The sequence below is a fragment of the Megascapheus bottae genome, chromosome X (assembly GCF_031878675.1).
Source record: "Megascapheus bottae isolate mThoBot1 chromosome X, mThoBot2.hap1, whole genome shotgun sequence".
Taxonomy (NCBI): Eukaryota; Metazoa; Chordata; class Mammalia; order Rodentia; family Geomyidae; genus Megascapheus; species Megascapheus bottae.
This window is the reverse complement of record NC_143547.1, coordinates 15,208,256-15,232,915: the sequence shown is the minus strand read 5'-3', so window position 1 is coordinate 15,232,915 and position 24,660 is coordinate 15,208,256. Positions and strand designations below refer to the sequence as shown.

The 24,660-nt window shown below is 41.4% G+C and overlaps 1 protein-coding gene and 2 long non-coding RNA genes across 3 annotated transcripts in view; 2 read left to right on the top strand and 1 right to left on the bottom strand.

Moving 5' to 3' along the window:
* The window catches only part of LOC150040507 (uncharacterized), a 145,605-nt gene that overhangs the window by 16,010 nt on the left and 104,935 nt on the right, over window positions 1-24,660 (top strand). The window lies entirely within an intron of this gene.
* LOC150040508 (uncharacterized) overlaps window positions 155-24,660 on the top strand; it is a 104,390-nt gene continuing 79,884 nt past the window's right edge. The window contains exons 1-2 of the long non-coding RNA XR_016533837.1: window positions 155-244; window positions 15,140-15,249. This is a non-coding gene — a long non-coding RNA (uncharacterized LOC150040508). The remainder of the gene's footprint in view (window positions 245-15,139; window positions 15,250-24,660) is intronic.
* On the bottom strand, window positions 10,022-10,902 carry Mageb3 (MAGE family member B3). Its single transcript, XM_090326614.1, has one exon. It carries the CDS (start codon window positions 10,900-10,902, stop codon window positions 10,087-10,089), a length of 816 nt encoding a protein of 271 aa, XP_090182740.1. The 3' UTR covers window positions 10,022-10,086.

Below are 24,660 nucleotides of genomic sequence, written 5' to 3'. Positions count from 1 at the left end.
GTCTTGTAACTCTGGCCAGTAACTGCCCGAGGCAGTCCCTCCAGGAGAGTTTTTATGTGGCATGGATATTGTTACGTGTGGTAGACGTAACTTTGGAGTTCACCCTCAGGGACCTTTACCTTGACTCAGCCTGAATGAAGCCTGAAATTTCATCAATCAGCAAGCACCTGATGCTCTGCTTCTGCGATCCAAGATCCACATGCAGCAGCGATGACCCAATTTCTTCCCTAGGCAAGGCAAAGAAGTGAGCACGAACTATATCCAGAGGTGGTGGCGAGTGGGGGGGGCGGGGAATAGTCAGACTTTAGGATGAATTTTGAAAGGAGCCCATTGCCTCATCTCAATGTTTAATAGCATTTCAGATTCCTCACGATACTGACCTAAGTTAGATAGCCTCTAAACAAAAAATGCGTACCTCAGTTCCTTCAGAGAAAACTGGGCTATATCCCCAAGAACTGCCTTCCGGACCCAGCCTCTCCAGCCTGATAGCAAGCACGTGGGCTTTTCTCCCTATTTTGGAATGTATCATCTTATTAGAACTGATGGTCTTCCCCTTGACTTTGAGTTCCAAGATTTTCTGTCTGGTCCCTGACCATTCTATGCCATAACTGTTTTCTGAGATCTTCTGGTTAAAACTACTTTGGTGCCCAAAACAAGCCCGGGTCCTGTGTCACACTCTGATACTGAAGGTCTCCTCCTGATAGTCTTCATACTGATTCTTGTTAGGGCCTAGGTCTTCTCCCTCAGCAAACTCTGAGGCTGTCTCTACTTAGAATGAAGCCTTTACCTCCCTGAGATTTTCAGGGCAGAAATCATCATGATATCAATGACAGACAGCACAGGAAACTTTGGGGAGCTCCTTTGTGGGGCCTCTCTGGAGAGGGTGTCATAATTAATTTCCATTCAACTAAGATGTTGAAATCAAGCCAGATGCTGAGTTTGATTACATCTGTCATCTTTTTTTTTTCCAGTACTGGGCTTTGGCTCAGGGCCTGAGCACTGTCCTTGGATTCACAAGACTAGAGCTCTACCACTTGTGTCTCAGCACTACTTCTGGCTTTTTCTGTATATGAACCTGAGTCTTCATGCATGCTACTCTGGCCCTAATTAATTTCCATTCAAATGCCTACTTGGACAAGTGACCAATCTCATAAGTCTACCTTATTTGTGTGAACCTGCTCCTGTCACTTTAGAAGTCCTGCCTCTATAACAATTTTAAACTGGAGGGATGGTCATATGACCACAGTTCTTTTGTGATCTGCCAAAATAGACAGCAAGGACATGGCACTGTAGGATCCCACAGTTCTGGCATGGTCCATATATGATTCCTCACTGATGGTCTTAACATTACATGGTACTTCTCCTTTCTCACTGAATTGAAGTCACCCTCACTAAGGCCCTGGATAACCCTTAATGTTTATACATTGTGGTCCCCTTAGTCCTTTTTCATGAGAATCTCATCTTGACTCCTCTTGTTTTTTGATTAGTCCTTAGTGGAAATTCCATTTCCATGCAAAAATCTGGCGAGTTTCCTACCTAGTAACCCAGCAGAGAAGAGGTCTTTGTCCCAGGAGTGAGGCAATAGAAATTTCAACAAAAGACAATTAATCCAATGACTATAATGATCAATCTATATTTGTTCCCAATTAACTTATAAGGTATAGATTAAAATAAACCTTTAAAATATTCTTAAATTTATAAGATGGATTTAAGATCAAGCATCTCTTTAAAAATATAATAGCCATAGCTAATGCTTAGGAAAGCTAATGAAAACAGGAGATTTCTATTTTGGAAGCTGAATTTACTTTCCCCCTATTTAATTTTAAGTTATGTATATTTTCTGGTCACATGGTTTTTCTGTGTCTTTTTCATCCAAATTTTATTTTAATACAATTTTTAAAGTATTGTAACCATAATTTCTGAGAGAGACAACTAACTGAAAGAGAGAGGAGTTTATGCTAGCATATCACTGGTGAAGATTCTCTCTGGTTTGCTCAGTTCCGAAGTATCTGTGAAAGGCATTTTTCTATTTTAGGGTAGGAATATCAACTTTGGAACTCTCCAGTCCCTTGCTTCTGCTCAATACCTTGCATTATGCAGCCAACTTAAAATTACTTGCCACTTAGGGATGTTCTGTTTCCCCCAATCTCGTTACCTTTGCTCAGAAAACTATACTACTGTCTTCATCTAGAGCCTCTCATCTCCTGTTTATATTTCCCTTGCTCCCTCTTTTGTTTTTTACTTGTCTTTAATCTTGGGGAGAATTTGATAACTTTATATAGTATCTACACTTCAGACTCTCAAACTCTATTCAGATGTGCTTTGTAAATGTCACTTAAATAAGTGTGTGTGGGACTTCCCTTTTCCTGCTGCAGACTCTTAAAGCAGCTTTGTGACTGTATCTTTCCCCAGACTGGCACACTCACAGAGTTTACTCTTCTTAACTTGAGGCATTATGACCTTTGCCAGAGGCAGTGGGATGAAGTATGGTCTGGAGAGCAGGTTGATACAGGTATCTGATTAAAGATGAGATCAATTGAGTACCAGTAGCAAGGAGATACCTGTTTGGCATTTATTTATTTAGTCCTGGAGCTTGAACTCAGGGCCTGGGGACTGTCCCTGAATGTTTTCACTCAAGGCTAGCACTCTACCACTTGACCACAGCTCCATTTCCTCAGTTTAGCTCTCTGCACCTAACCCTTGAGACCATGAGAGCATTGATCTATGAATCTATTGAGTTTGATTCTGTGTATGTGTGTGTGTGTGTGTGTGTGTGTGTGTGTGTGTGTGTGTGTGTGTGTGTTTATTGGGGCTTAAACTCAAGGCCTTGAGTTATTGTTTAGCTTACTCACTCAAGGCTAGTACTCTATTACCTGTGCCACAGCTCTACTTGTGCATTTATTTTGTGGCCAATTGAAGTTAAGGCGCATATGACTAGGTGCTGACGACACACATTTGTAATCCCAGATACTCAGGCGTCTGAGATCTGAGAGTCACCATTCAAAGCCAGCCCAGGCAGGAAAAGTCCATGAGACTCTTATCTCCACTAAAAGTACCAACAAAACCTACAAGTGGTGCTATGGCTCAAGGAGTAGAGTCAGCCTTGAGCAAAGAAAGCTCAGGGATGGAGCTCAGGCCCTGAGTTCAAGACTCAGGATCCATTCTCCCAACATATAACATACACAAAGAAAAGAATCCTATAGACTGCCTTGCCCAAGCAGGCTTTAAACTATGATCATCAGATCTTAGCCTTCTGAGTAACTAGGATTATAAGTGTGAGCCTCCAGCACCTGGCTAGTATCTTTTCCTTATTTAACATATCTCCCAGGAATCCAGTGGAAGAAATTGCACTATGTCTTATCTATGACCTGCCATCCCTATCTATTCCTGAGTGAATTGCCAAAAGGTTTATTAGTGTGTTTGGGGGTATGCAGTGGAGGTTTCCTTTTTGATTACCTTCAGGATTGTCATGTTAACTCTTGCCTGGGCTGGGTATTCCTCCCATTGCTATTCTGAATTTGATGCATTAAAGCTTCTTGGGACCCAAGAGGAGGATAATGCAGAAGTGATTCACTTAACCAGTCCCACCTAGGAACATGTAGTGCTGATAGCTCAGCAGAGTCCTGTCCTGGGATCCTCAGGTCATGAGTCTTCATGTGGACACTATGCAGATTCATGATCTCTTCCTTCTGTAAACCGATGACAGGACCTTCAGGCTAGTGGCCTCACCTTCTCTAGACCTGATGACAGATGTGATTGGTATTCATGAAAACAATAATCAATAAATTGAGCTTAACTTTACATTTTTGTTTTTGCTTTGGTAAAGAGGTTATCAAGCCAATGAAAAGAGAACCCACAGATGGGGAGAAAATATTTTCAAAAGATGTATGTGAAAAAGGACTGTGGTTGAAAGTATACAAAAAAGTCTTAATTCTCCATAGGAAGAAATGAACAATTCTATTTTTAAAAACAGATAAGACCCAAACATGTTGAAACATTCCATGATCCTAGCTACCTGGGAAGCTGAGAATGGAAGACCGAAGTTCAAGGTCAGCATCTGCAAATATTTCTGAGACCCCCCCGCTTCTCAATCTGTAGCTAGGTATGGTAGCATGAATCTGTCATTTTAGCTATCTGGAAGGCTGAGATCAGGAGAATTTTAGCTAAAGACCCACTCCAATGGGGTGTAGCACTTATCCCTGCTTTACTGGGAAGGTAAATAGGAGAGATTCAATCCAAGAGTGGGTCAGACAAAAGCAAAATGATTTCTTAAACTAACTAGATCTTTTAAAAATAAATAATAAGTGGCAGGAATGCAAAACAGATCTTGTCCAAGAGGATAGAGTGGATACTAGTAGGAAGGGGCAAGGAGGGTAGAGAGGGTGAATATAGTCATGATACTTTGGTAATTTGTGTGAAAGGAATGATGAATCTCGTTGAGATTGGTTTGATAAGGAAGGTGGAGGATGAGGAAGAGTGATGGGGGGTGTGCGTCTGATCAAGGTACATTGTATGGATATATGGACAGGTAAAAATGAACTTTCCTTGTACAATGAACAAATATTAATAAAATGTGGAAAAATAAAATCAAGCTAGGTGCAAGTGGCTTATGCCTGCAATACTAGCTACTCAGGTGGCTGAGAACTGAGGATGTTAATACAAAGTAAGCCTGGTCAAGTAAGTTCATGAAACTATTTCTAATTAACAACCAAAATGGCAGAAGTGAAGCTGTGGCTCAAGTGATAGCATGCTACCCTTGAGTGTAAAAGCTCAAGTTCAGTGTCCAGGACTGGAGTTCACACCTCAAGACTGGCACAAATAAAAGAAAATAGAATCCTTTCTTATAAAAAGAAAACAGTTCAGAAAGGAGTCAGAGATGTGACACTAGTCACAACTGTAGAGCCTCCTACTTAGCAAGTGTGAAGCCCTAAATTCAAACCTCAGTCAGCAGCTCCTCATGGGCAAAAGATCTGATCAGATATCTCATTTAACACAATATCAACCAACAGATTTGGTGATATCAAATATCACACTACTGCTCACCTATTAGATGGTCAAAATCTAAAACAATGACAATGCTGCTGGAAGGTGGGCTTTCTGAGGCATCTGGAAAATGCAAGCAAAATTATACTCTGGAATCTGCCCCTAAACAGGAAAGTGAGAGGTAGAAGGGAGACTACTGAGCACGTTTAAGACATAGGTTCTCACTTTGGACCTGGAAGTGTTGCTCAAGGTATATTATACCTTACATCTCACCCTGAGACATGGTGACTGTGGTCAGGGATAACCAGAAGGAATGTGGATCAGAGGGCAAGAGATGGAAGAACCTGAATATTGTGTAATGTGAACTCTGATTCATTGCCGGTGAGGATGTAAAAGGTTAAAGCCCCTTTGGAAACTAGTTTGAAGATTGATGCTTATTTCATATTTTTCTCATAAGATTTGTACTTCTTGATATTTACTCAAGAACTATACTTTGTGATATTTACCCAACCAGTTGAAAAATAATGTCTACATGGAATCCAGGCACTGTGGGCTCATGCCAGTTATCCTAGCTACTCAGGAGCTGAGATTGCAGTTTGAAGCCAGCCTGAGCACAAAAGTCCCCGCGATAGTCTCATCTCTAATTAAGCACTCAAAAACCAGAAGTGGCACTGTGGCTTAAAGTGGTAGAACACTAGCCTCTAACAAAAGAACCCAGGGACAGTGCACAGGTCCTGATTTCAAGCCCCACAACTGACAAAAGAAACAGTAAAAAAAGAAAAGAAAAAGCCCACAAAACAAAAATACCTACACAATAGCTTTGATAGGAGCTTTATTCATAATCATCCAAACTGGGAGACAACCATGATGTCCTTCAATATGTGATGGGATATGTAATATATAGTAAATCCAAACAATGGAATATTACTTACCACTGAAAGAAATGAGCTACCAAATTATGAAAATACATGGAAAAAATTTAGATGGCTATCACTAAGTGAAAAAAGCTAATTTGATTTTTTTTCCAGTCCCGGGCTTGAGCTCAGGGCCTGAACACTGTCCTTGGACTTTCTCAAAGCCAGAGCTCTATCGCTTGTGCCTCAGCACCACTTCCGGCTTTTTTCTATGTATGTAGTACCAAGGAATCGAACCAAGGTCTTCATGCATGCTATGCAAGCACTGTACCACTAGGCCAAACTCCCAGCAAGAAGCCAATTTGAAAAGGTTATATATTATTGCTTTTTGGCCTCTTGGCTACAGTTAAGTGGGAAAAGGCTACAGACTGAATATATGACTTTTGGGGGAAAGACAAAACTTATAGGCCATTGATTCTAAAAAGATTAGCGTTCAGAGGAAGTGGAAGGCGAATAAGTGGGACAGAGAGGAGTTTAGGCCAGTGATTCTGATGAATGTATGTCACTATATATTTGCTGAAAACTACCAGAACACACAATGAACCATAAATATAAACTATGGATTTTATGCTGATGTGATGTGCAGTATGGGTTCATTAATTGGAACCAGTAAGCCACTCTCATGTGTGATGTTGATCTGAGGATGGCTGTGCATGTGTGGGTAGAGAATGTGTACAGGAAAACTCTGTACTTTGTGCTTAGTTTTTCTGTGAGCTTAAAATTGTTCCAAATAAATAAAGTTATTTTTTAAGTGATGATGAACTTTGAGCCTCATAACTTGCCTTTGAATTTGTAGGCTTGTGTATACTAAGCCTAATATTGAGCATAAATCAATTTTTTCCCATCTGTATTTCAGAGTGGATGGTTCCCCAGACTTCTTACTTGCAGGTCCAGGGTCTCCTTTTTCTTGACTTAAGGAATTTGCTTCATAAAATGACTACACCACAAGACAGGAAGAAAAGAGGTAGACTTTATCTGGCAACAAGTGGTATGGTTTGCAGAAGTGGCATTTAGGACAGATTGATGTCTTAACATGGTCTGCACTACTGAGAATCCTAACTCAAGATCCTAAATCTGATTGATAGGAGAACCTAAACACTCATTTCACTGATACCCCTGAGAAAGGGATGAGGGCTGTTTTCTGATACTTAGGTCTGATTCTCATATCTGGCAAAGGATTCTGTGGTATCCTCACTGAGAGAGGTTTGGTGGCTCCAGTGCTCCAGTGGCTCCAGATTTATCCACGATTTGGGTAATCTTCCTTCTATGGAGTTGGGCCAGTCAAGTTCTTGATCACTTTATTATAAACTTTACAGATTTTGGGGTTCCTGTCTCCCAAGAGTTATCAAAGCTGGGGAATTTGTAATTTTGTGTTTTTAATTTATTTTTCCAGTACTGGGACTACATTTGGGACTAGTGAGAATAATAATGAATTAAGGAGGTAAGTGCTGGTGATTTGTACATGTGATCTTAAGTAATCAGGAGGCTGCAATCTGTGGGATCAAGGTTCAAAGCTAGTCCAGCGAGAAAAAACATGAAAAATCAGTAAAAAGTCAGACTGGAGGTGTGGCTTAAGTGGTAGTGCAGTAACATAGCAGCAAAGGAATCTGAGCAAACACAGGTTTCTGAGTTCACACTGTTACCAGCAATGCATTCACACATACATATATGCATACAAACATATATAAAGAGACAAAAATCCAACTTCCTGTTGGGAGAAATGAATTAACACGACCTTTACATTTAGGACATAGTTATTGTCCCAAATCTGTCACGAACAATGTGAAATTGTTCATATTACCCAATTATGAGCTTTAGGCTTTTCATCGGTGAAGTGGATAGGATAAGCCTGTGTCTCATAGGAATGATTAAATGCATATAGTGTATGTAAAGTACCAGCTTTTAAGCCTAACCTCAGTGGCTCACACCTGTAATCATATTTATCAGAGATCTGCAGGATTATGTTTTTTTTTGTCATTCTGGGCTTGAGCTCAGGGCCTGAGCACTGTCGTTGCACTTTCTCAAAGCTAGAGCTCTACCAAGCAATCGAACCCGGGTCTTTGTGCATGCTAGGCAAGCACTCTATGACTAGTCTAAACTCCTGGCTGCAGGATTAGATTTTAAAGCCAGCCTGTGCAGGAAAACTCACAAGAGTCCATCTCCACAATAACCAGCAACAAGTAGAGCTAAAGGTGTGGCTCCAGCGATGAAGTGTTAGGCTAACACACAAAGGCCCTGAATTCAATCCTCAGTGCTTCTCTCTCATTCTCTCTCTCTCTCTCTCTCTCTCTCTCTCTCTCTCTCTATATATATATATATATATATATATGTATTATATATTATATTATATATATATATATATATTTGTACATCCTGTGCTTGCTAGGATTAATTTGTTCTTGACATTCACTACACTGGGGTTGTTTTAAATCTAAAAATAAAGATAATTTGTTATATTTCAGATTAAAGAAAACATATATGATAAATCAGTGTGAATTAGACATCCTGTTGATGTAATAGTAAGATTCTAAAATGTATTTCCAGGGGCCGGGAGTTTGGCCTACTGGTAGAATGCTTGCCTAGCATGCATGGAGACCCGGGTTTGATTCCTCAGTACCATATACATAGAAAAAAAAGCCAGAAATGGTGATGTGGCTCAATTGGTAGAGCTCTAGCCTTGAGAAAACCCAAGGACAAGCCAAGGACTGGCAAAATAAAATAAAATAAAATGTATTTCCAAGACCATAAACTTTGTGTTCTCCCTGTCCTGCTCTCCTCCCTCTTCCCCTCCCCCGACTCTTCTCTCTCTCGGCTTAAAGTTATAGACCTTGCCTAGATTTTGCCAGATTCCACATAGGGTAACCTATTGAATGTCTTCATTTTTGTGTACCTGTATTGGAGCTTGAACTCCAAGTTTCAGGTTTTCCCTTAGCTTTTTTTCACTCGTGGCTCTACCACTTGTGCCATGCCTCCATTCTTGCATTTTGATGATTAATTAGAAATGGAGTCTAAAAGACTTTCCTGCCCTGGCTGGCTTTGAAATAGAAAGGTATCGTCCTTCTGAGTACCTAAGAGTACAGGTGTAGGCCATCAGCACCCAGGCTAATTGAATGTCAATTTAATGAACCAAGCTCTGTGTCTCCCCATTCAGGTCTCTGATGCTCTCCTAGGCATCCTACCTCCTTTCAGATTCTCACTCTTATTTCTCAGATTCTCTCTGGCCACAATGTGTATTGAATATTTCATGTGTATAGGGTTTGGGCTGTTCTAGGACACACTTCCATCTTTCCACCAGGTGGAGATCCTCTCTGGTTTTCTCACGATATCTCAAGTTAAGTGTTAAGGACATTTTCCCATTCAAACCAACTCTTTCCACTCAGATGTCCCTTGTAAGACTTTAGATCTTGTTCACCACTTCCATATCCGGTGTGCCTTGCTTTAAACTGCAAGCCCCCTTACACCTGAGGAGTTTACAGTTTCCTAAGGCCTAACATCGCCTCAATCAGGTAAATTATACAGAATCATCTTAAAAATCATGCCTTTCTCTTCTTAATTCTTTTTATTCTTTCTGCCTTATGCGTGTACTACTATTTATCATTTATGACAGCTGCTTTTGGAGTTTATGATTGCACGATCAGTTTCTAGGTCTTTCTCTTGGTCAATGGATATTTATGGAAGAAATGAATCAGTGAACATGGAAGTATACTTTATTATGACTTAAATCTTCATTCTTGAACAAATCAGCCTGAAACAGTTAATTATGTTTTAATTTTCATAAAATATTTAGTGCAAAACAGGTTAAAATTTGTATTTGAATCTACCACTCATTGCTATTTCTCCATTCTGTGTATTTTACTCAGTCTTCTTACATTATAAAAGAAATACTTCAATTCTATGTTATCATGAAGCATATCTTAAAATAAGATGGGAATTTCCCTAATTCATTTAAGAAAACAATAAAACTTTTACCCTTTAATGATAAGTGCCAACAATATAATTCATAAGCTTACATCATACTGGTAAATACAAGGAACATTTGAGAAATATTTTAAAAAATCTGTACAAATCTCCAAATTGCTCTTATAGAAGGTGAACATACTCTGTACTATAAACTGTCTGTTTTCAGTCACACCCTTCAGTTCATAACTGAGGTATGGCCTGGATGTAGCATTAGTATATTGCTCAGTTTTTACTGGTGTCTGAAGGTCTCTTTTTTTTCCTCTTGCAAAGCCTCATCATAGCAGGAATTGAAGGTACTGGGGAGTGTATGATTAATCCTGGCCCAAAATTCTAGTATTTTCATCTTGGTGGTTTCAGTGTGGGCTCTTGGGCCCCACAGGAACTCATGGTGAGGAGGATCACTGTTTGGCACCTTCCGGTACTCTAAGTATTTAAGCTTAACAAAATCGCCAGTAATGAGCTTCCTAGGCTCCCCAAAAAGAAAGTGTTTCTTCCCATCATATATTTTCATCTTATTCAGGAATTCCCAGATTTTCTCCTCACTGGCACAGTTGCCCTTTAGGAATATCACACCCAGGATATTCATCAAGAGACCTGTTTTGGGATAACCTTTGCCAGCATTCACTCTTCCATCATTAGGGAGATTCATTTTGTTCACAATAGCATAGGAATGGTTGGTGGCACTAATTTCCTGTAAATCAATACCAAATACCACCTCCATGTTGAAAGCAGCTCTTCTAAGGATCTCCTGGAACCATTTCTTATACTTTTTGTCAACTATCTTCAGCATCTCTTTTTTCATAATGGGTTTTTTCATCACATATTTATCCATCATAAACTCCACCAACATCTGAGCTATACTACTTAGAATATCTCCAGGATACTTCTTGGTGGGCAGATTCTGAGATGGGTTTCCCATAGTTTTGTATGTGGTTCTTTTTTGTGATGTGGAAGAAGCATCTTCAGACACGGTGGTGGAAAGGGCTTTCTCGAGTGTACCAAGAACAATTTGTGGCATACAGGCAGACCTTGAGCGAGTAATCATCCCCGATTGAGGAAAGGGGGATTTTTGTGTCTTGCTTGTAGTTGGCTGAGGTCTCTTGAGTTTCTGGGTCTTACCTGAGCCCTGGAAGCGTTTCTCATGACTTCTGCGATTACTTTTATGAGCTGGAGGCATGCTGGCTGTGGTCGGGGACAGCAAGCAAGAGTGTGGGTTGGAGACTTGGAGAGGCACGAACCTGGAGGGGACAGAATGAGAGACCATAAGCACTTCTACCAAGTAGACGCCTATAAGAAATCTGCCGCTGCGGATTACTCTTAAGGTCCTTGCTCTATGAACTTGCTGGGCTCCTGTTCTGATCAGCCTGTACCCTGAGAACTCTTTGGAGGTTACTTTAGAGGTTACAGTCTACCATTCCTTTCTGGTGTGCACTAGGAATGAGCAGGGTGGTGGCAGAGTTAATTCCTGTGGATTCTCCTGTGTTCCTGGTTAGAAGCACCTCCTAGTTCACACTCAGGACCATCATATCAACTGTTAGTGCTGACTGGGCCCTTTCCAATAGTGCATGATCCAGACATGCAGCTCTGCTGCATGAATTCTGATGCCTCCCCCAACCCCCCCCCCAAAAAAATCCCCATTTCCCTGGAGCTATGTAAAGTGAAAGGCCAGCTGAACTCCTTGCTAGGAAGAATTCAGTTCTATGAGTTTTGTGAAGATCTGCTCTGAAATAAATTGGGTACGGCCCTCAGTTTTCTTTCAGGGTCCTCACTGTTGCCCTGAGGAGGACCAGGTCCAAAAGCAAAATAATGGTACCAAAAAGAAAGAGTTCCCATACACCTGACATCCATGTGTGGGCCACTCCTCCTAGCTACAAGTAGCTGTAGAGGAAGGCTCCCTAAGCTGCCTGTTTTTTGGAGAGGGGAGTGGTAGGAGAAGTGGTAGTACCCATTATCATTTAGGAACATTCATTTTGAGTCCTGGGAAGCTCTAAGCGTCCTCTCTCTGAGGCATACAATAAGTCTAATCAGTTTTTTGACTCTCACTAGAAAAAAAGTATGATGGCTTGACAGCTTTTTTCTGGGGATCTCCAAGGAAGAAATTGCATGTGTTAGAACATAGACTTTAGAGTCAGTGGTCCCCTTGTTCCTCACTCAGGTCTGTGATACTGACATAGTCAGAATAACCACTAATCTCACTTCAAAGACAAAGTCCGGGACCAGAGGCTCATGCCTGTTATCCTATTTACTTAGGAGGGTGAGATCTGAGGATCGAGGTTCAAAGCCATCTCCAGCACTAAAGACTATGAAATTCTTATCTCCAATACGCCACTAGAAAACCGGAAGTGGCGCTGTGGCTCATGGGTAGGGCAGTTAGACTAGAGTTGAAGAGCTCAGGGACAACCACCAGGCCCAGAAATCAAGCCCTAGGACAAACAAACAAACAAACGAATAGACAAAATTTTAGAAATGAGTGCGGGAACACAGCTTTCTGTTGATGCTTAGATTCGAGAATAATCATGGTTTCAATTTAACTCCAAGGAGCTCTTAGACCTCCTCTGGCTACAGAATCTAGAATTTTCCAATATATTTCCCCTCTGAGTCTCCTGGGAATTCCTCATGAGCATTTCACTGAGATTACTAGGCACCATCAGATAGGGGCAGAACATAATGGAGACCTTTGTTTAACTTACTTCAAATTCAGGTCCCTCACCTAGAATCCAGAACAGTCTTGAGCTTTCAGTCACTCCGTTAGATGGTGAGTCACGTCGCGCCAAACCACGCCACGCCACGCCACGTACGTCGCAGGAATTCAAGATCAATCTGTCAGATGATGCATCATGCCACGGTGCAGGGATTCATGATAATATGCCATGTAGAAAGAAGTCATGATCAGTCTGTCAGATAGTTTGGTTTGCCATGCCACATTGTGTGGATAGGTCACAAATCTCAGCCTTCGTCTCAGAGGAAGTGAAGATGAAGCACATCACGATATAGGCTATCTGGGGTCTCTGAAGATGGCAGCAGGGGCAGTGTCTTAAAGGACCCACACCCCTCTGTTTTTGAGCCACTGTCATGTGCAAATATTGATAATTAATAGAGCGTTGAGCACAGGTACTATCTATATAGGCTATGCCTACTTTGTCAAGCTCATCAGAAGAGACCTAGAGGTACCAAAAACAGCAACTTACCAGGCTTGACAGAAGGACTCAACTCTTTTCTATATTGAGGTCCTCAGATCTACTCATGGACACTATCTTCACCCTGTCTGATATATATATCTGATATATATGTATTTTTTCATATATTTTTATTGTAATTAATAGAAGGGTCACATGATATTTGCCAGATAGATGGTGCATTAATTCCCGTACATACCCTTTCACATGTCTTGGTCCCCATTTCCCTCCCCCCCACCCCCAACCCTCATCTTGTTTTCCCCCCCCTTCCCTATCCAATTTCAAATAACCAAATACAAATATATCCGATATATATATATTTTTTACAAGAAAGATGTCTCCTTTTTTTTTTAAAGATGTCTCCTTTGTAAAACTAAGGTCCCAACAATTATACATTAGTACTCTTTTTTCTTGGATCTTTTACAAAGAAATGAGGTACTCCTCAGTCTAAATGGCTCTGTGTGCTACATCAAAACTGAAACTGGGGTTCTGCAGATCCTGGTAGTACTCCCTCTTCTAACCCAAGTCATCCACACTCAAACATAGTCCATACCTTCTTTAATCCCTAAAATGAAAGGGTAGACATACTACAACTATGACTTTCTGGGGCCTAACAGGCCTGCTATCGGTGGCCAGGCTTGTGGTTAGTAGCTGATTGGCATTGCTTGTCTTCACATTAACTCCAGTTAGGGCCAACACTCCTCATGAAGAACCAAGGTCACGATTATATAAGGCCTTCCCCTCCCAGAGACTCTTCAGGAGGAAATGAGGAGCTGTTCAGCCTCAGAGCTGGGCCTGAAGTATCTCAGAGATAAGAACAGAATCTGGAACAATGTGAGGTCCCCTCTTGTGGGTTTACCCATCCTTTATTTTTGTCAAAAACCCCTCCTTGCTCCATACCTGACCTAAGACTCTGTCCTCCCTGACAGGGGATCTGATCATGTATGATTCTTCCATTCCTGAGATCTCTATGCAGAAAGTGGATGGTGAGCCACATTAGGTTAGACATAAGAGAGCTGACAACAGACTCGGATTTATGTGAAACACATTAATTTTTTTCCTGAAGTACTGAGGTTTGAATTGAGGCCCTCCTAGTCATTTAACTTGCTTGCTGGGCTGCTTCTCTAGTACTTTCTCCACACCCTGTGCCAACATTTTACTGCTTATTTAGGGGGAAGGAATATTGTGAACTTTTTTTTGCCAGTCTTGGGGCTTGACTCAGGGCCTGGATACTCTCCTTGTACACATTTTGCTCAAGACTAGTACTTTTCCACTTGAGCCACAGTGCCACTTCTGGCTTTTTTTGTGTGTATATGGTACCAAGAAATTGAACCCATGGTTTTGTGCATTCTAAGGGAGCACTCTACCACTAGGCTAAGCTCCTGGTCTACTTGTGAGTTTTTCTGTGGGCTACCTTTGACATGTGATCCTCCAGAACTCTGGTGCCTCTTTACTAAATAGAAATTATAGTAAGGAGTCACTGGAACATGTCAAGACATCATTGTTCTTGTGTGTGTGTGTGTGTGTGTGTGTGTGTGTGTGTGTGTGTGTGTGTGTGTATGTCTGTATGTGTGTGTATTGTGTATGTGCATGTGCCAGTCCTGGAGCTTGAACTCAGGGTCTAGATGCTCTTACTGAGCTTTTGTGCTCTATGCTAGTGCTCTACCACTTGAGCCATGGCTCTACTTCAAGCTTTTTGGTGGTAAATTGAAGATAGGAGTCTTATGGAATTCCCTGCCCATGCTGGCTTTGGATCATGACCCTCAGATCTCAGCTTTCTGAATATCTGGATTAAAGGCATGAGGTACTGGTATCTGACTAGCACTATTTTGTTCCAACTGTTTTCATTTGGAGTACCTTTTTTTTTCTCTTAGCTTGACAAAGGTTACATCCCTTAGGCCAGTGCTCTTACTTAGTAGAAAGGAAGGATACATAGTGTGTCTGTACTTCATACCGCATTCTAGGACTATGATCTGGCCATTTGTTATGGGATGAGGGTCTCTAAATTATCTTTTCAGAGAATACTCACTTTTCTTACATTAAATATTTCTTGAGAATATCATCCCTCGGCAAATACTATCCCTTCTCAAACTCTCAACCTTGCAGGTACTTATCCCAGTCCTGATGTGAGATGGGGCTGCTGCCATGCAAGCATGCTGAGTGGGCAGAGAGAAATGATGTTGATGTTTTCTTCATTCCAATAACCAGTATTGAATGTGAGTGTCTTGCAATACTTCTCTATCAATCGGTTCGCTTTGTTATGGAAATTTGTTGTTAAAAATGGCTATGTGACCTCTAATTTGGATTTTTTTTCATTGCCCACTTGCTTGGTCATATCCTCTATGTATATTTGTTTGTTTGCTTTTTTATTTGTAATATTCACTTATTGTAGCATTTTGTTCATTGTTGTGCCTAAGAAGCCTAATCCAGTCTTTGGTACAGAATCTTTTTACTGCTTTAAGTAACCCTAAAAGTAAGTGATGGGATGCCTGCTTTTTAAAAATTAATACTGTTGGACTGGGAGTTTTGCCTAGTGGTAGAATAATTGCCTAGCATGCATGAAGACCCAGGTTTGATTCCTTGGTACCACGCACATAGAAAAAAGCTGGAAGTGGTACTGTGACTCAAGTGGTAGAGCACTACCCTTGAGGAAAGTCCAAGGAGAGTAGTCAGGCCCTGAGTTCAAGCCTTAGGACTAGCAAAAAATTAATATTGTTAGTGATATTGCACTGTACATTGAGAATTCCCTAAGAGACTAAATGCTTTGTGTAGTATTGAAAAACAAAAGCAATTAAGGGGCACAAGATCTGTCAAGGAAGAGAGAACTGGAAACCACAGTGTGAGCTGTAGAACAATTCAGACTAGGAGCCTAGTCTTAGCTGTCTGTTGTGACTTACTTCTGTGGACCTGAGCCTATTGTCAAATATGAAGACAAAGGAATTACAATTAAGCAAAGTCTTTCCAAAGCCAGAAAAAATATATGCAATATATCCCTGTTAGTAGATGCTGTCCACCGTAGTTATGTGATCTGTAAATTTGGATTATTTGTCATTGAATAGCTGCTCATTCATATTATCAATGAGTGTTTGTCTGTTTGCTTATTTACTTGTAACACTCACTTATTGTGTCATTTTCCCATAGTTTTTGCTAAATAGTTTAATACAATCTTTGGGTACAGAATCCATTTTAGTACTTTTGGTGGTCCTAAAAGTAAATGAGTGCATGCTGGCTGTTTATTAATATTGTTAAACGATATCATATTGTGCACTGAAAATTCCCTAAGAGACTGGATACTTTGAAGAGTATGGAGAAAAAAATTGAATTAAGGGACACAGGATTTGCTCAAGGCAGAGAGAACTGGAAAGCACAATGTGAGCTGTAAAACAATTCAGAGTAGGACCCTAGTTTCAGTTATTTTATTAGTGTGTAATAGCTACAAAATAATGGGCCTAATGACATTTTCTTGATCTCATTCGTTGATAGGCTCCCTGGCTGATTCTATACCTAGTCTATTGTGAACGTGGATGTACAAGTATCTCTAGTGTGTGCTGATTATGATCCCTTTAATCATTCAGGTTTCTTTTGTTCTCTGGGAGTGGTATAGCAGGCTTATGTGGTAACTTTATTTTTAGCTTTTTGCAGAAATATACTTATTATCATATTGGATAGACTAATTTTCTTTCTCATCGATGGTATATATGCATACCTCTTCTCCTGTATATTCTCCAGCATTTATTATTTTCTGTATTCTTTTAGGTTTTGAAGATACTGGAGCTTAAACTCAGTGTCTCACACTTGCTAGGCTAGTGCTCTGTCACTGAGCCATACCTCTAGGTATATATAGTATTAGTGATAAGATCCATTCTGATTAGCTTGAGGTAGAATTTCAGTGTAGTGCTTTTGTTTTGTTTGGCAGTACTGTTGTGGGATACTTGGACAGAGAGTGTGGATACCAAGGCTTTCCAAGAAGCAATGTTTATTTGTGCCAGTACCGACTCAATGGACTTGTGGTTAAAGAATGAATTTTGTGAACAAAGGGGATTTGCCTTACATACCCTTACAAGCAGATTGTATAAGCAAAAAGAATATTCTGTCCCATATATAGTTACATATTTTTCATTGGCTAGCTTGTTCTCAGTGCTATGTGTCCCTTTACAGGCACTAAGTACTGCATGGCAATTCCCTGGTTCAGTTTTTTTAACTTTCCATTTCCTGCCACATGGCCCCCTCATGTCAGCCCCTTCCCCACTGCTGCATTATTCTCCCCTTTGATGCTCAGACCCACGAAGTTTCAATGAGCAGCATCCTGCTTGAGTAGTTTATATTGCCACTGCGTTATTCCACAGCCTGCTTTCATTCTTTCTATAGTGGCCTCCATAATGGCTCTGATGGCTACAATATCAAAGAAACAAAGCAGGATAATATTAAACATGCTCCCCAAACAAGAACTATTGTTCCTATCAGGGTCTTGAATCTGCCCAAGGCAGGGAACCATCCTCTAAACCATTCATTTATTTGGATTTTGGATTCCATCTTTTCCAAGTTTGTATGGGGATATGGGCAATATTTCTCATCTTGTCTGTGATTTCTTCTAGAACTTTTCCTTCATCATCAATTTTCAAAAAACAGTTAACTTAGACTTTCTGTTCCACATATATTGAAGGCAATAAGTACTCTTAGACTAACCAGTTTTGGTTTACTTGCATTAGTATGTTGTTTTACCAGTATATCAAAGGCTCTAGCAGTTTTATAAATTCAATTTTTATAAATTCAAATTTCAACTACTGCTTGGAGGTGAATAATGCGGCAAAACAGATAAATTGGGTGTGATAGCCTCAGGACCCATCTTCTTCTACCCAAGCTGCAGAATGATATATGGAATGATTCACTCAGGAAGCCACTTTCCAGTTTGTAAGACACCCCATTTTTTTCTACTCAGTTTTTCTTCATATGTGGGAACTTCTAGTTTTTACACTGAGAGAAAGCAAGAAGTAGGATGACCTGATTGTGCTAAGTATAACCAAGACCCTAACCAGCCGCTAGGGAATAATCCTGCCACTCTATATTGGTAGTTAAATTATTCAAGGCAACATGGAGGTTAGGGGATTTGGATAATAGGTGAGGCTGAAGTTCTGTATGATTTGGAGATTTCCTCAATTGGGCCTTCTAGGTGGTATCATTGCAAAACTTTTATTTAAACAAGTTACATCCTCCATTGGAGTAGCACACTGGCTTTTGGGCAGGAGATACAGTAGTTTCAGATAATAAAATGTTTTAGGAGCCAGACATATTGCCCATGATTGGGGAATGTGTTGTCATTAAAGGGTTCCCATGGGCCTAGATACTTAGCTTCTCATGGCCAGTGGTCTCCCAGTTGCTTACCTCACAAACAATGTGAAGTGACCTTTAGTGTCTGTACTACAGGCCTAGCCATCGAGAGGAACAAATTTTTAGCTCTGATAAAGATTATTGGGAAATGCAGGTCCATTTCCTAATAATAGGAGTGAATGTCTTGATATGAGGAATGCTTTGGGTAATTTTAATGAGTTTGAAGTGTAGCAGGGTCATTGGATCTGTACCCTTTAACAGGTGGGTTTCTGGCTCCCCAATTGGAATTCCCTGAAGTTTAAAATGGTAAAATTTAGAGGGTTACAGATGCCAAGAGTGCAGTCAGAGGTTGCTGACCTGGAGAAAGGTAATAGCCTCTTGGTGTCAAGTGGACTATTTCACACAGTCCCAGTATAAGTAGTAGTCTTTTTTATAAGATGCATAACCAACCTAGGGATTGGTGTCCTCTAATAGGCTAGCTCCTCACATTAGCTCCAAATAGTGATGTTTTAGCTACTGGGGCATGCGTATCAAAGAATATGGACACAGGCTTGATAGAGTCTCTAGCCCTAAATTAGTATAGTTAACGATTTTTCCAATGCTGATAAAGTTCCACACCTCTAACAGTTGTTACTGAGGATAGTAGATGAGGTTAAAACAGATAGTTTGACTACCGTGGGAGCACAGTCAATAGGTAGAAAGGTTATGGATATATGGGTGAATAACCTAGTGATAATGCATACACAGGTGTAGTGTGGAAAATAAAAGTAGTCTTGGTGACAACATTCCGTGCCAGGGCAGTGTACATGTAAAAATCATTTTGAGGCTCCCCTAGGAGAGAATCAATTAGTTTTGATACAAGGAAAACATGGAAGGGACTCATCCTTAGGGAGAAGAAAGCAGTTCCTCAGGCTTCCTTTGTGTATAGATTAATCAGCTTCCAGAATGGAGAAAGCAAGGCTGCTATCTTGCTGCTCTGAAGTAGCTAGATTTTGGAGGGCTCTGATGAGGAAGGACTTGTATGTGTCAGACGGTGAGGTGATCTTGCATAGTGACACTGGGTCAGGGATACCCTCCTGATTCAAGATAGGCTGGTTTCTCTCCGCTGTGGTGGAACCATGGAGCAATCTCAGCTGCCTTAACTATAGTAGGTATAGACAAAATAACAATGAAAGTGCCCCCAATGGGTTTTAATGGTTGGACAATTCCTTTCCAGCATGCCTTGGTTTTTAAGGCTGAATGTGAGTTGTCAGGCTAATATGAAGACTCTTCCAGACCCAGTCAATGATTTTTGAGAGAGTCTACCCAAGGACCTGCATCTGTTGCCTCAAGATCCCCTTGTTTACCATTGATTGGGTGGGAGATTAATAGAGACATTCAAAGGCTGAAAGCCTTATTCACTTTGTGGGGCTAGACCTAATCCTTAGTAACGCTATGGGCAGTAACTGATCCCAATATCGATGGGATTCTTGACACAGTTTTTCCAGTTGTAATTTTAGGGTCCCATTCATATGTCCTACTATCTTCAAACATTGGGAGTAGTAGCTCACATGCAACTTTTAGATGATTCCCAAGCTACCACTTGTACTATTTTAGTCACACAGGCTGGTCCATTATCTGTCCCAATAGACATAAATATCCCAAACCAAGGGATGGTTTCCTTTAACAGAAACATGGCTACCACTTGGGCCATGTGGGGAAGGTTTATACTCATCTTGAGAAGATACAGATAATTGTGAATAGATACTTGCATCCCTGGACTTGTGGCATTTCAATGAAGTTCATGATCAAATTTTCAAGAGGAGTACTGTTAATGTTGTGCCAAGGCTCTTGGCCTCTGCTGGGTCTTGTTTTTTGACACATAGTCTACATTTTTCTCATATTGCTTTACGTATGCTGGAGAGTTTGCGGATATACAAATTCAGGGACAGAGCAATATTTAGGGTCATTTTCCCTTAGTAAGATCCTTCATGCAATTGGTTCACAAATGTGAGGGCTAGAGGTTTAGGATTGGTGATCAGCAAACTTCTACCATCCCGCTCATACAAAACTGTCCTTCTGGGCCGGGAGTTTGGCCTAGTGGTTAAAGTGCTTGCCTAGCATGCATGAAGACCCGGGTTCAATTCCTCGGTACCACATACATAGAAAAAAGCCGGAAGTGGTGCTGAGGCTCAAGTGGTAGAGCTCTAGCCTTGAGAAAGTCCAAGGACAGTGCTCAGGCCCTGAGCTCAAGCCCAGGACTGGCAAAAAAAAAAAAAAACTGTCCTTCTTTGTCTTGGACCAAGACTGTTCCTGTGTTACATACTGTAATATTCAGCTAAGGGATATAAGAACAAGGCAGTTGTTGAGACAGTTGGGGCCAGACCCTCTGTGAGGGCTACTTGTTTGTTTGGACTCTCAGTCAGCTCTCAAGTTTACCCAAGCAACTAGTCCATCTCCCTTTTGGTGTCCTCAACAGTGTATAACTGCCATCTGTTTAGGGGCCTATACAGTATCCAACACTTCAAGGATTTCTTGTTTTTACTTGATACTCTTTCCTCCTGAGATATTGAGGCCCCTCTCTTTATATAAGGCCCCATAGGCATGAATGGTTGTGAAGGCATGCTTTGAGTCAATACAGATGTCTACCTGTATTCTTGAAGCAAGCTGGACTTCTTGTATAAGGGCAATTTGTTCAGCCATTTGTGTGGAAGTTCCAACCAGGTGTGGGAGGGCTTGAATGACTAAGTTCAGAGTTATCATCACATACCTGGCAAAGTGTGTGCTGTTCTGGACAAAGCTGCTGCCATCTGTAAAGTATTTGATGACCAGATGGCCAATAGGCTGATTGGTTTGAGAAAACCTCATCCATATCCTTTAGGCAGTCATGCTTCAGGGACCCTGGATCAATTGGCAATAGGGTGGCTGGGTTTAAAGTCTTAACAACTTCCAGCCATATGAACAGGTTTTCATATAGAATACTGTGGTATTTGACTGGCTAGGAGTTTTTCTGTTAATAACTCCCCTTATACTCCATCAGAGACATCATGGAGTGGGGAACCTGGCCAGTGACTTCTTGCCCTAGAGTAAGCTTATCTGTTCCTGCCACCAGGACAATGGTGGCTGCTAGGGCATACAGGCAAGGCAGCCAGCCTTGGGAAACTGCATTGTGTTGAAAGACACTGGCTGGTGACAGAAGCCTAATGTCTGTGTCCTGATGTAGACAACTGTTCCCTTTCACCTCATGGACATACAAAAAAACCAAGCTTTCATCAGATCTGGCAGGCCTTAGAGCCAGGGACATTTATGAGTGCCCTCCTGATTTCTCTATAGGCTTTCTTTTGTTCCTTTTCATATACTAAATGTTCACGTTATCCCCTTTGTGGCTTCATAGAGGAGTTTGGCCAAGAGAGAGTGGTTAGGGGACCAAATTCAAAGGAACTAATGGCTCCCCCAAATGTCCTGATTTGCTGGTGGGTCTTGGGGGCCAGAATGGAATATACAGTCTATTTCTTTTGGGGTCTGAACCTGTGTTGCTCAGTGATAAGTGAAAAACAATGTTTTTTTGTTTTTTTGGCAAATCTGAGCTTTTTATTTTCTTCTGAGAAACCTTGAAACCTGCCTCCCATAAAAGAGAAGGAGGCAAGTTTCTTCTATGTAGTACTTCTGAATTGGTCCAGTCAGCAGGAGGTCATCCACATACTGAAGGACAGCATGTGCATCCACATGTGGACGGACCAGCATGGCTATGCTGGTCAGCTGGGAATGCTTTAAGGTTGGATACTAAAGCAGTTCCAAAAATGGTGGGGGAGTTTTTGAAGCCTTGTGGAAACTGAGTCCAGGTTAGCTGTACCTTTTCTCCAGAATCGGAATTTTCTCATTGGAAAGCAAAAATAGGGTAGCTCTGGAGGGTTAAGTAAATGCAGAAAAAAATGAGTTCTTAAGATCTAGGCTGTTGAAAATGTTTCCTCATTTGGAACAAGGACTAAAATCATGTAGAGATTTGGGATAATGGGATACAGGTTAATAGTGCTGAGTTTACTGCCCTGAGTCCCTGAATTGGCCTGAAATCCTCTGGTCTCTGGCTTTTGGACCAGAAGATTTCAGGTCCAAAACACCATATGGAGTGTTCCAGGATAACTGGCAAGGTTGGTGATCATATATTGTTTTAGGAGTCTGTAAAGGTGCTTTGAACACCCACCCAGGCCTTGCAAGGAATGGAATACTGTTTTTGGCTGATGGAGTGGCCTCCTGCGTTAGTTCCATCATTACTGGGGGCATGTTTTGGGCCAGGTTGGTGGGTTATCTTCAGTCCACAAATGTGAAATCTTGAAGGGAAACTCAGAAATCTCAGGAGACCACCTGCCAGGGGCATAGAGCTTCCATTCATTTTCTTGCATGATTAGCCATCAAAGTTAGAATTCTTACATCAGGTCCTCTCAGTTTTAAGGCTGACATGCCCTCAGAATCAAAGGTAATCTGTGCTTTTTGTTTACATAAAACTTTTCCCATCAAGGCCACAAATCAATCAGGGAGATAAAAGAATTCATGCCTTACTTCCTGCCTCTCAAGATTTCATTGTCTAGATTCTAAGAAGGGGCAGCAGGCCCAGTTCTCCATAGCTCCAATAATTGTTGCATACTCTTGTGAAAGGGAGCCAACTGATTGGATCACAAGTGAGTGTTCTGCCGCCATGTCAAACAGGAAGTCAATGGGACAGCCTCCTATCTTCCTTTGTATTATAGGCTCCTGGGAGCTCAATAGAATGGAATCTTATCAGTTCTATTCCTCCACAGAGTCTTCTAGGGATAACAGGCAGACAGTGTTTTCCTCCCAGGCATCAGCCTCCCTGCAAGTGGGCTGATACTTCCCCTGCACAAATCCTCCTCTTCCTCTGGTCTGGGGAGCTTTCTGGAATTCCTTGGCTCATTGGGGACATTCATTCTTCCAGTTCCCATCCTAGAGAAGTAGGCACATTAATTTCACCCTAGTCTCTCCCTAGGGCAGGAGCATCTTGGGGAAATTGGTCACTCTTGCTGACTGCTCCTGCCTCAGTTTAGGAGGTCTGTGTTAAAGTGCTATTGTATGAATGTTTTCCCTGTTCTTTGTCTTTGACCCTGCTGTTTATAATATTCCAGGCCTTGGACTGTTCTCAGGGTTGTCTATAGGGTGGTGGGAGTTTGAGGAGAGAAGTGATCCTCATGGGACTGATTGAATATCCTTGATTGAATGGAGGATGTGAAGTAAGAACTGGTGGACTTGGAGTGGACATCAGATTCACAGAATTTGGGGGAGTCAAAATACTTGAGGCAGCTAGGTGCTGGTGACTCACACCTATAACCTTAGCTACTCAGGAGGCTGAGATCTGAGGATCATGGCTTAAGGTTATCTTGAGCACAAACATCTGTGTGACTCTTAACCCCAATAAACCACCAGAAAACCAGAAGTGGCACTGATGCCTAAGTGGTAGTGTGCTGGCTTTGAGCTGAAGAACTCAAGGACAGTGCCCAGGACCAGAGTTCAAGCCCTATGACTGACTGATGAGAGAGAGAGAGAGAGAGAGAGAGAGAGAGAGAGAGAGAGAGAGAGAGAGAGAGAGAGAGAGAGAGAGAGAGAGAGACAGAGAGAGAGAGAGACAGAGAGAGAGACAGAGAGAGAGAGAGAGAGACAGAGAGAGAGACAGAGAGAGACAGAGACAGACAGAGAGAGAGACAGAGAGAGACAGAGACAGACAGAGACAGAGACAGAGACAGAGACACGCTTCCAGGCCAGCTTTTACAAGTGTAACTGTCCCTCAGGCTTTATCTGATGTTGAAGGTTGGAGTGCGGAACTGGGTACTGGTGGCACATAGGACAGTGGTGTTTCCTCAGGCTCTTTCACCAAATAGGATCTTTTGATTTCTTTCTACACTTGGAACTTGCAACCACCCTAGCCACCCAAAATCCTATAGTTCTTTTTCAATACAGGGTTTTAATCTTGTGGATTGGCTGAGAACCACATCCTGCCAACAATTAATGTAGGAAAGCTGATTACCTTATAAATTTCATTGATTACAGTCTTGTCTAGGGACCCTTCCATGAGCCATCCCGCACCTAAGGCAGGCCAGTATAATTCAAAGTTCCTAAGCTTCCTAGGAGTTAACTAAACTCTATATTTTCCATTAAATAGATTCTCAAAGTTCTTAAACATACACTGTTTTCTCCCACTACCAGATGTCAAGATAGAAAGGAGGGGTAGGGGTTTTGAAGGGAAGGGAAGGGGTCCTTGTCTCTGAAAAATAGGGAAGAACAATATGTGCCCTTTATTGATAACTGAGATA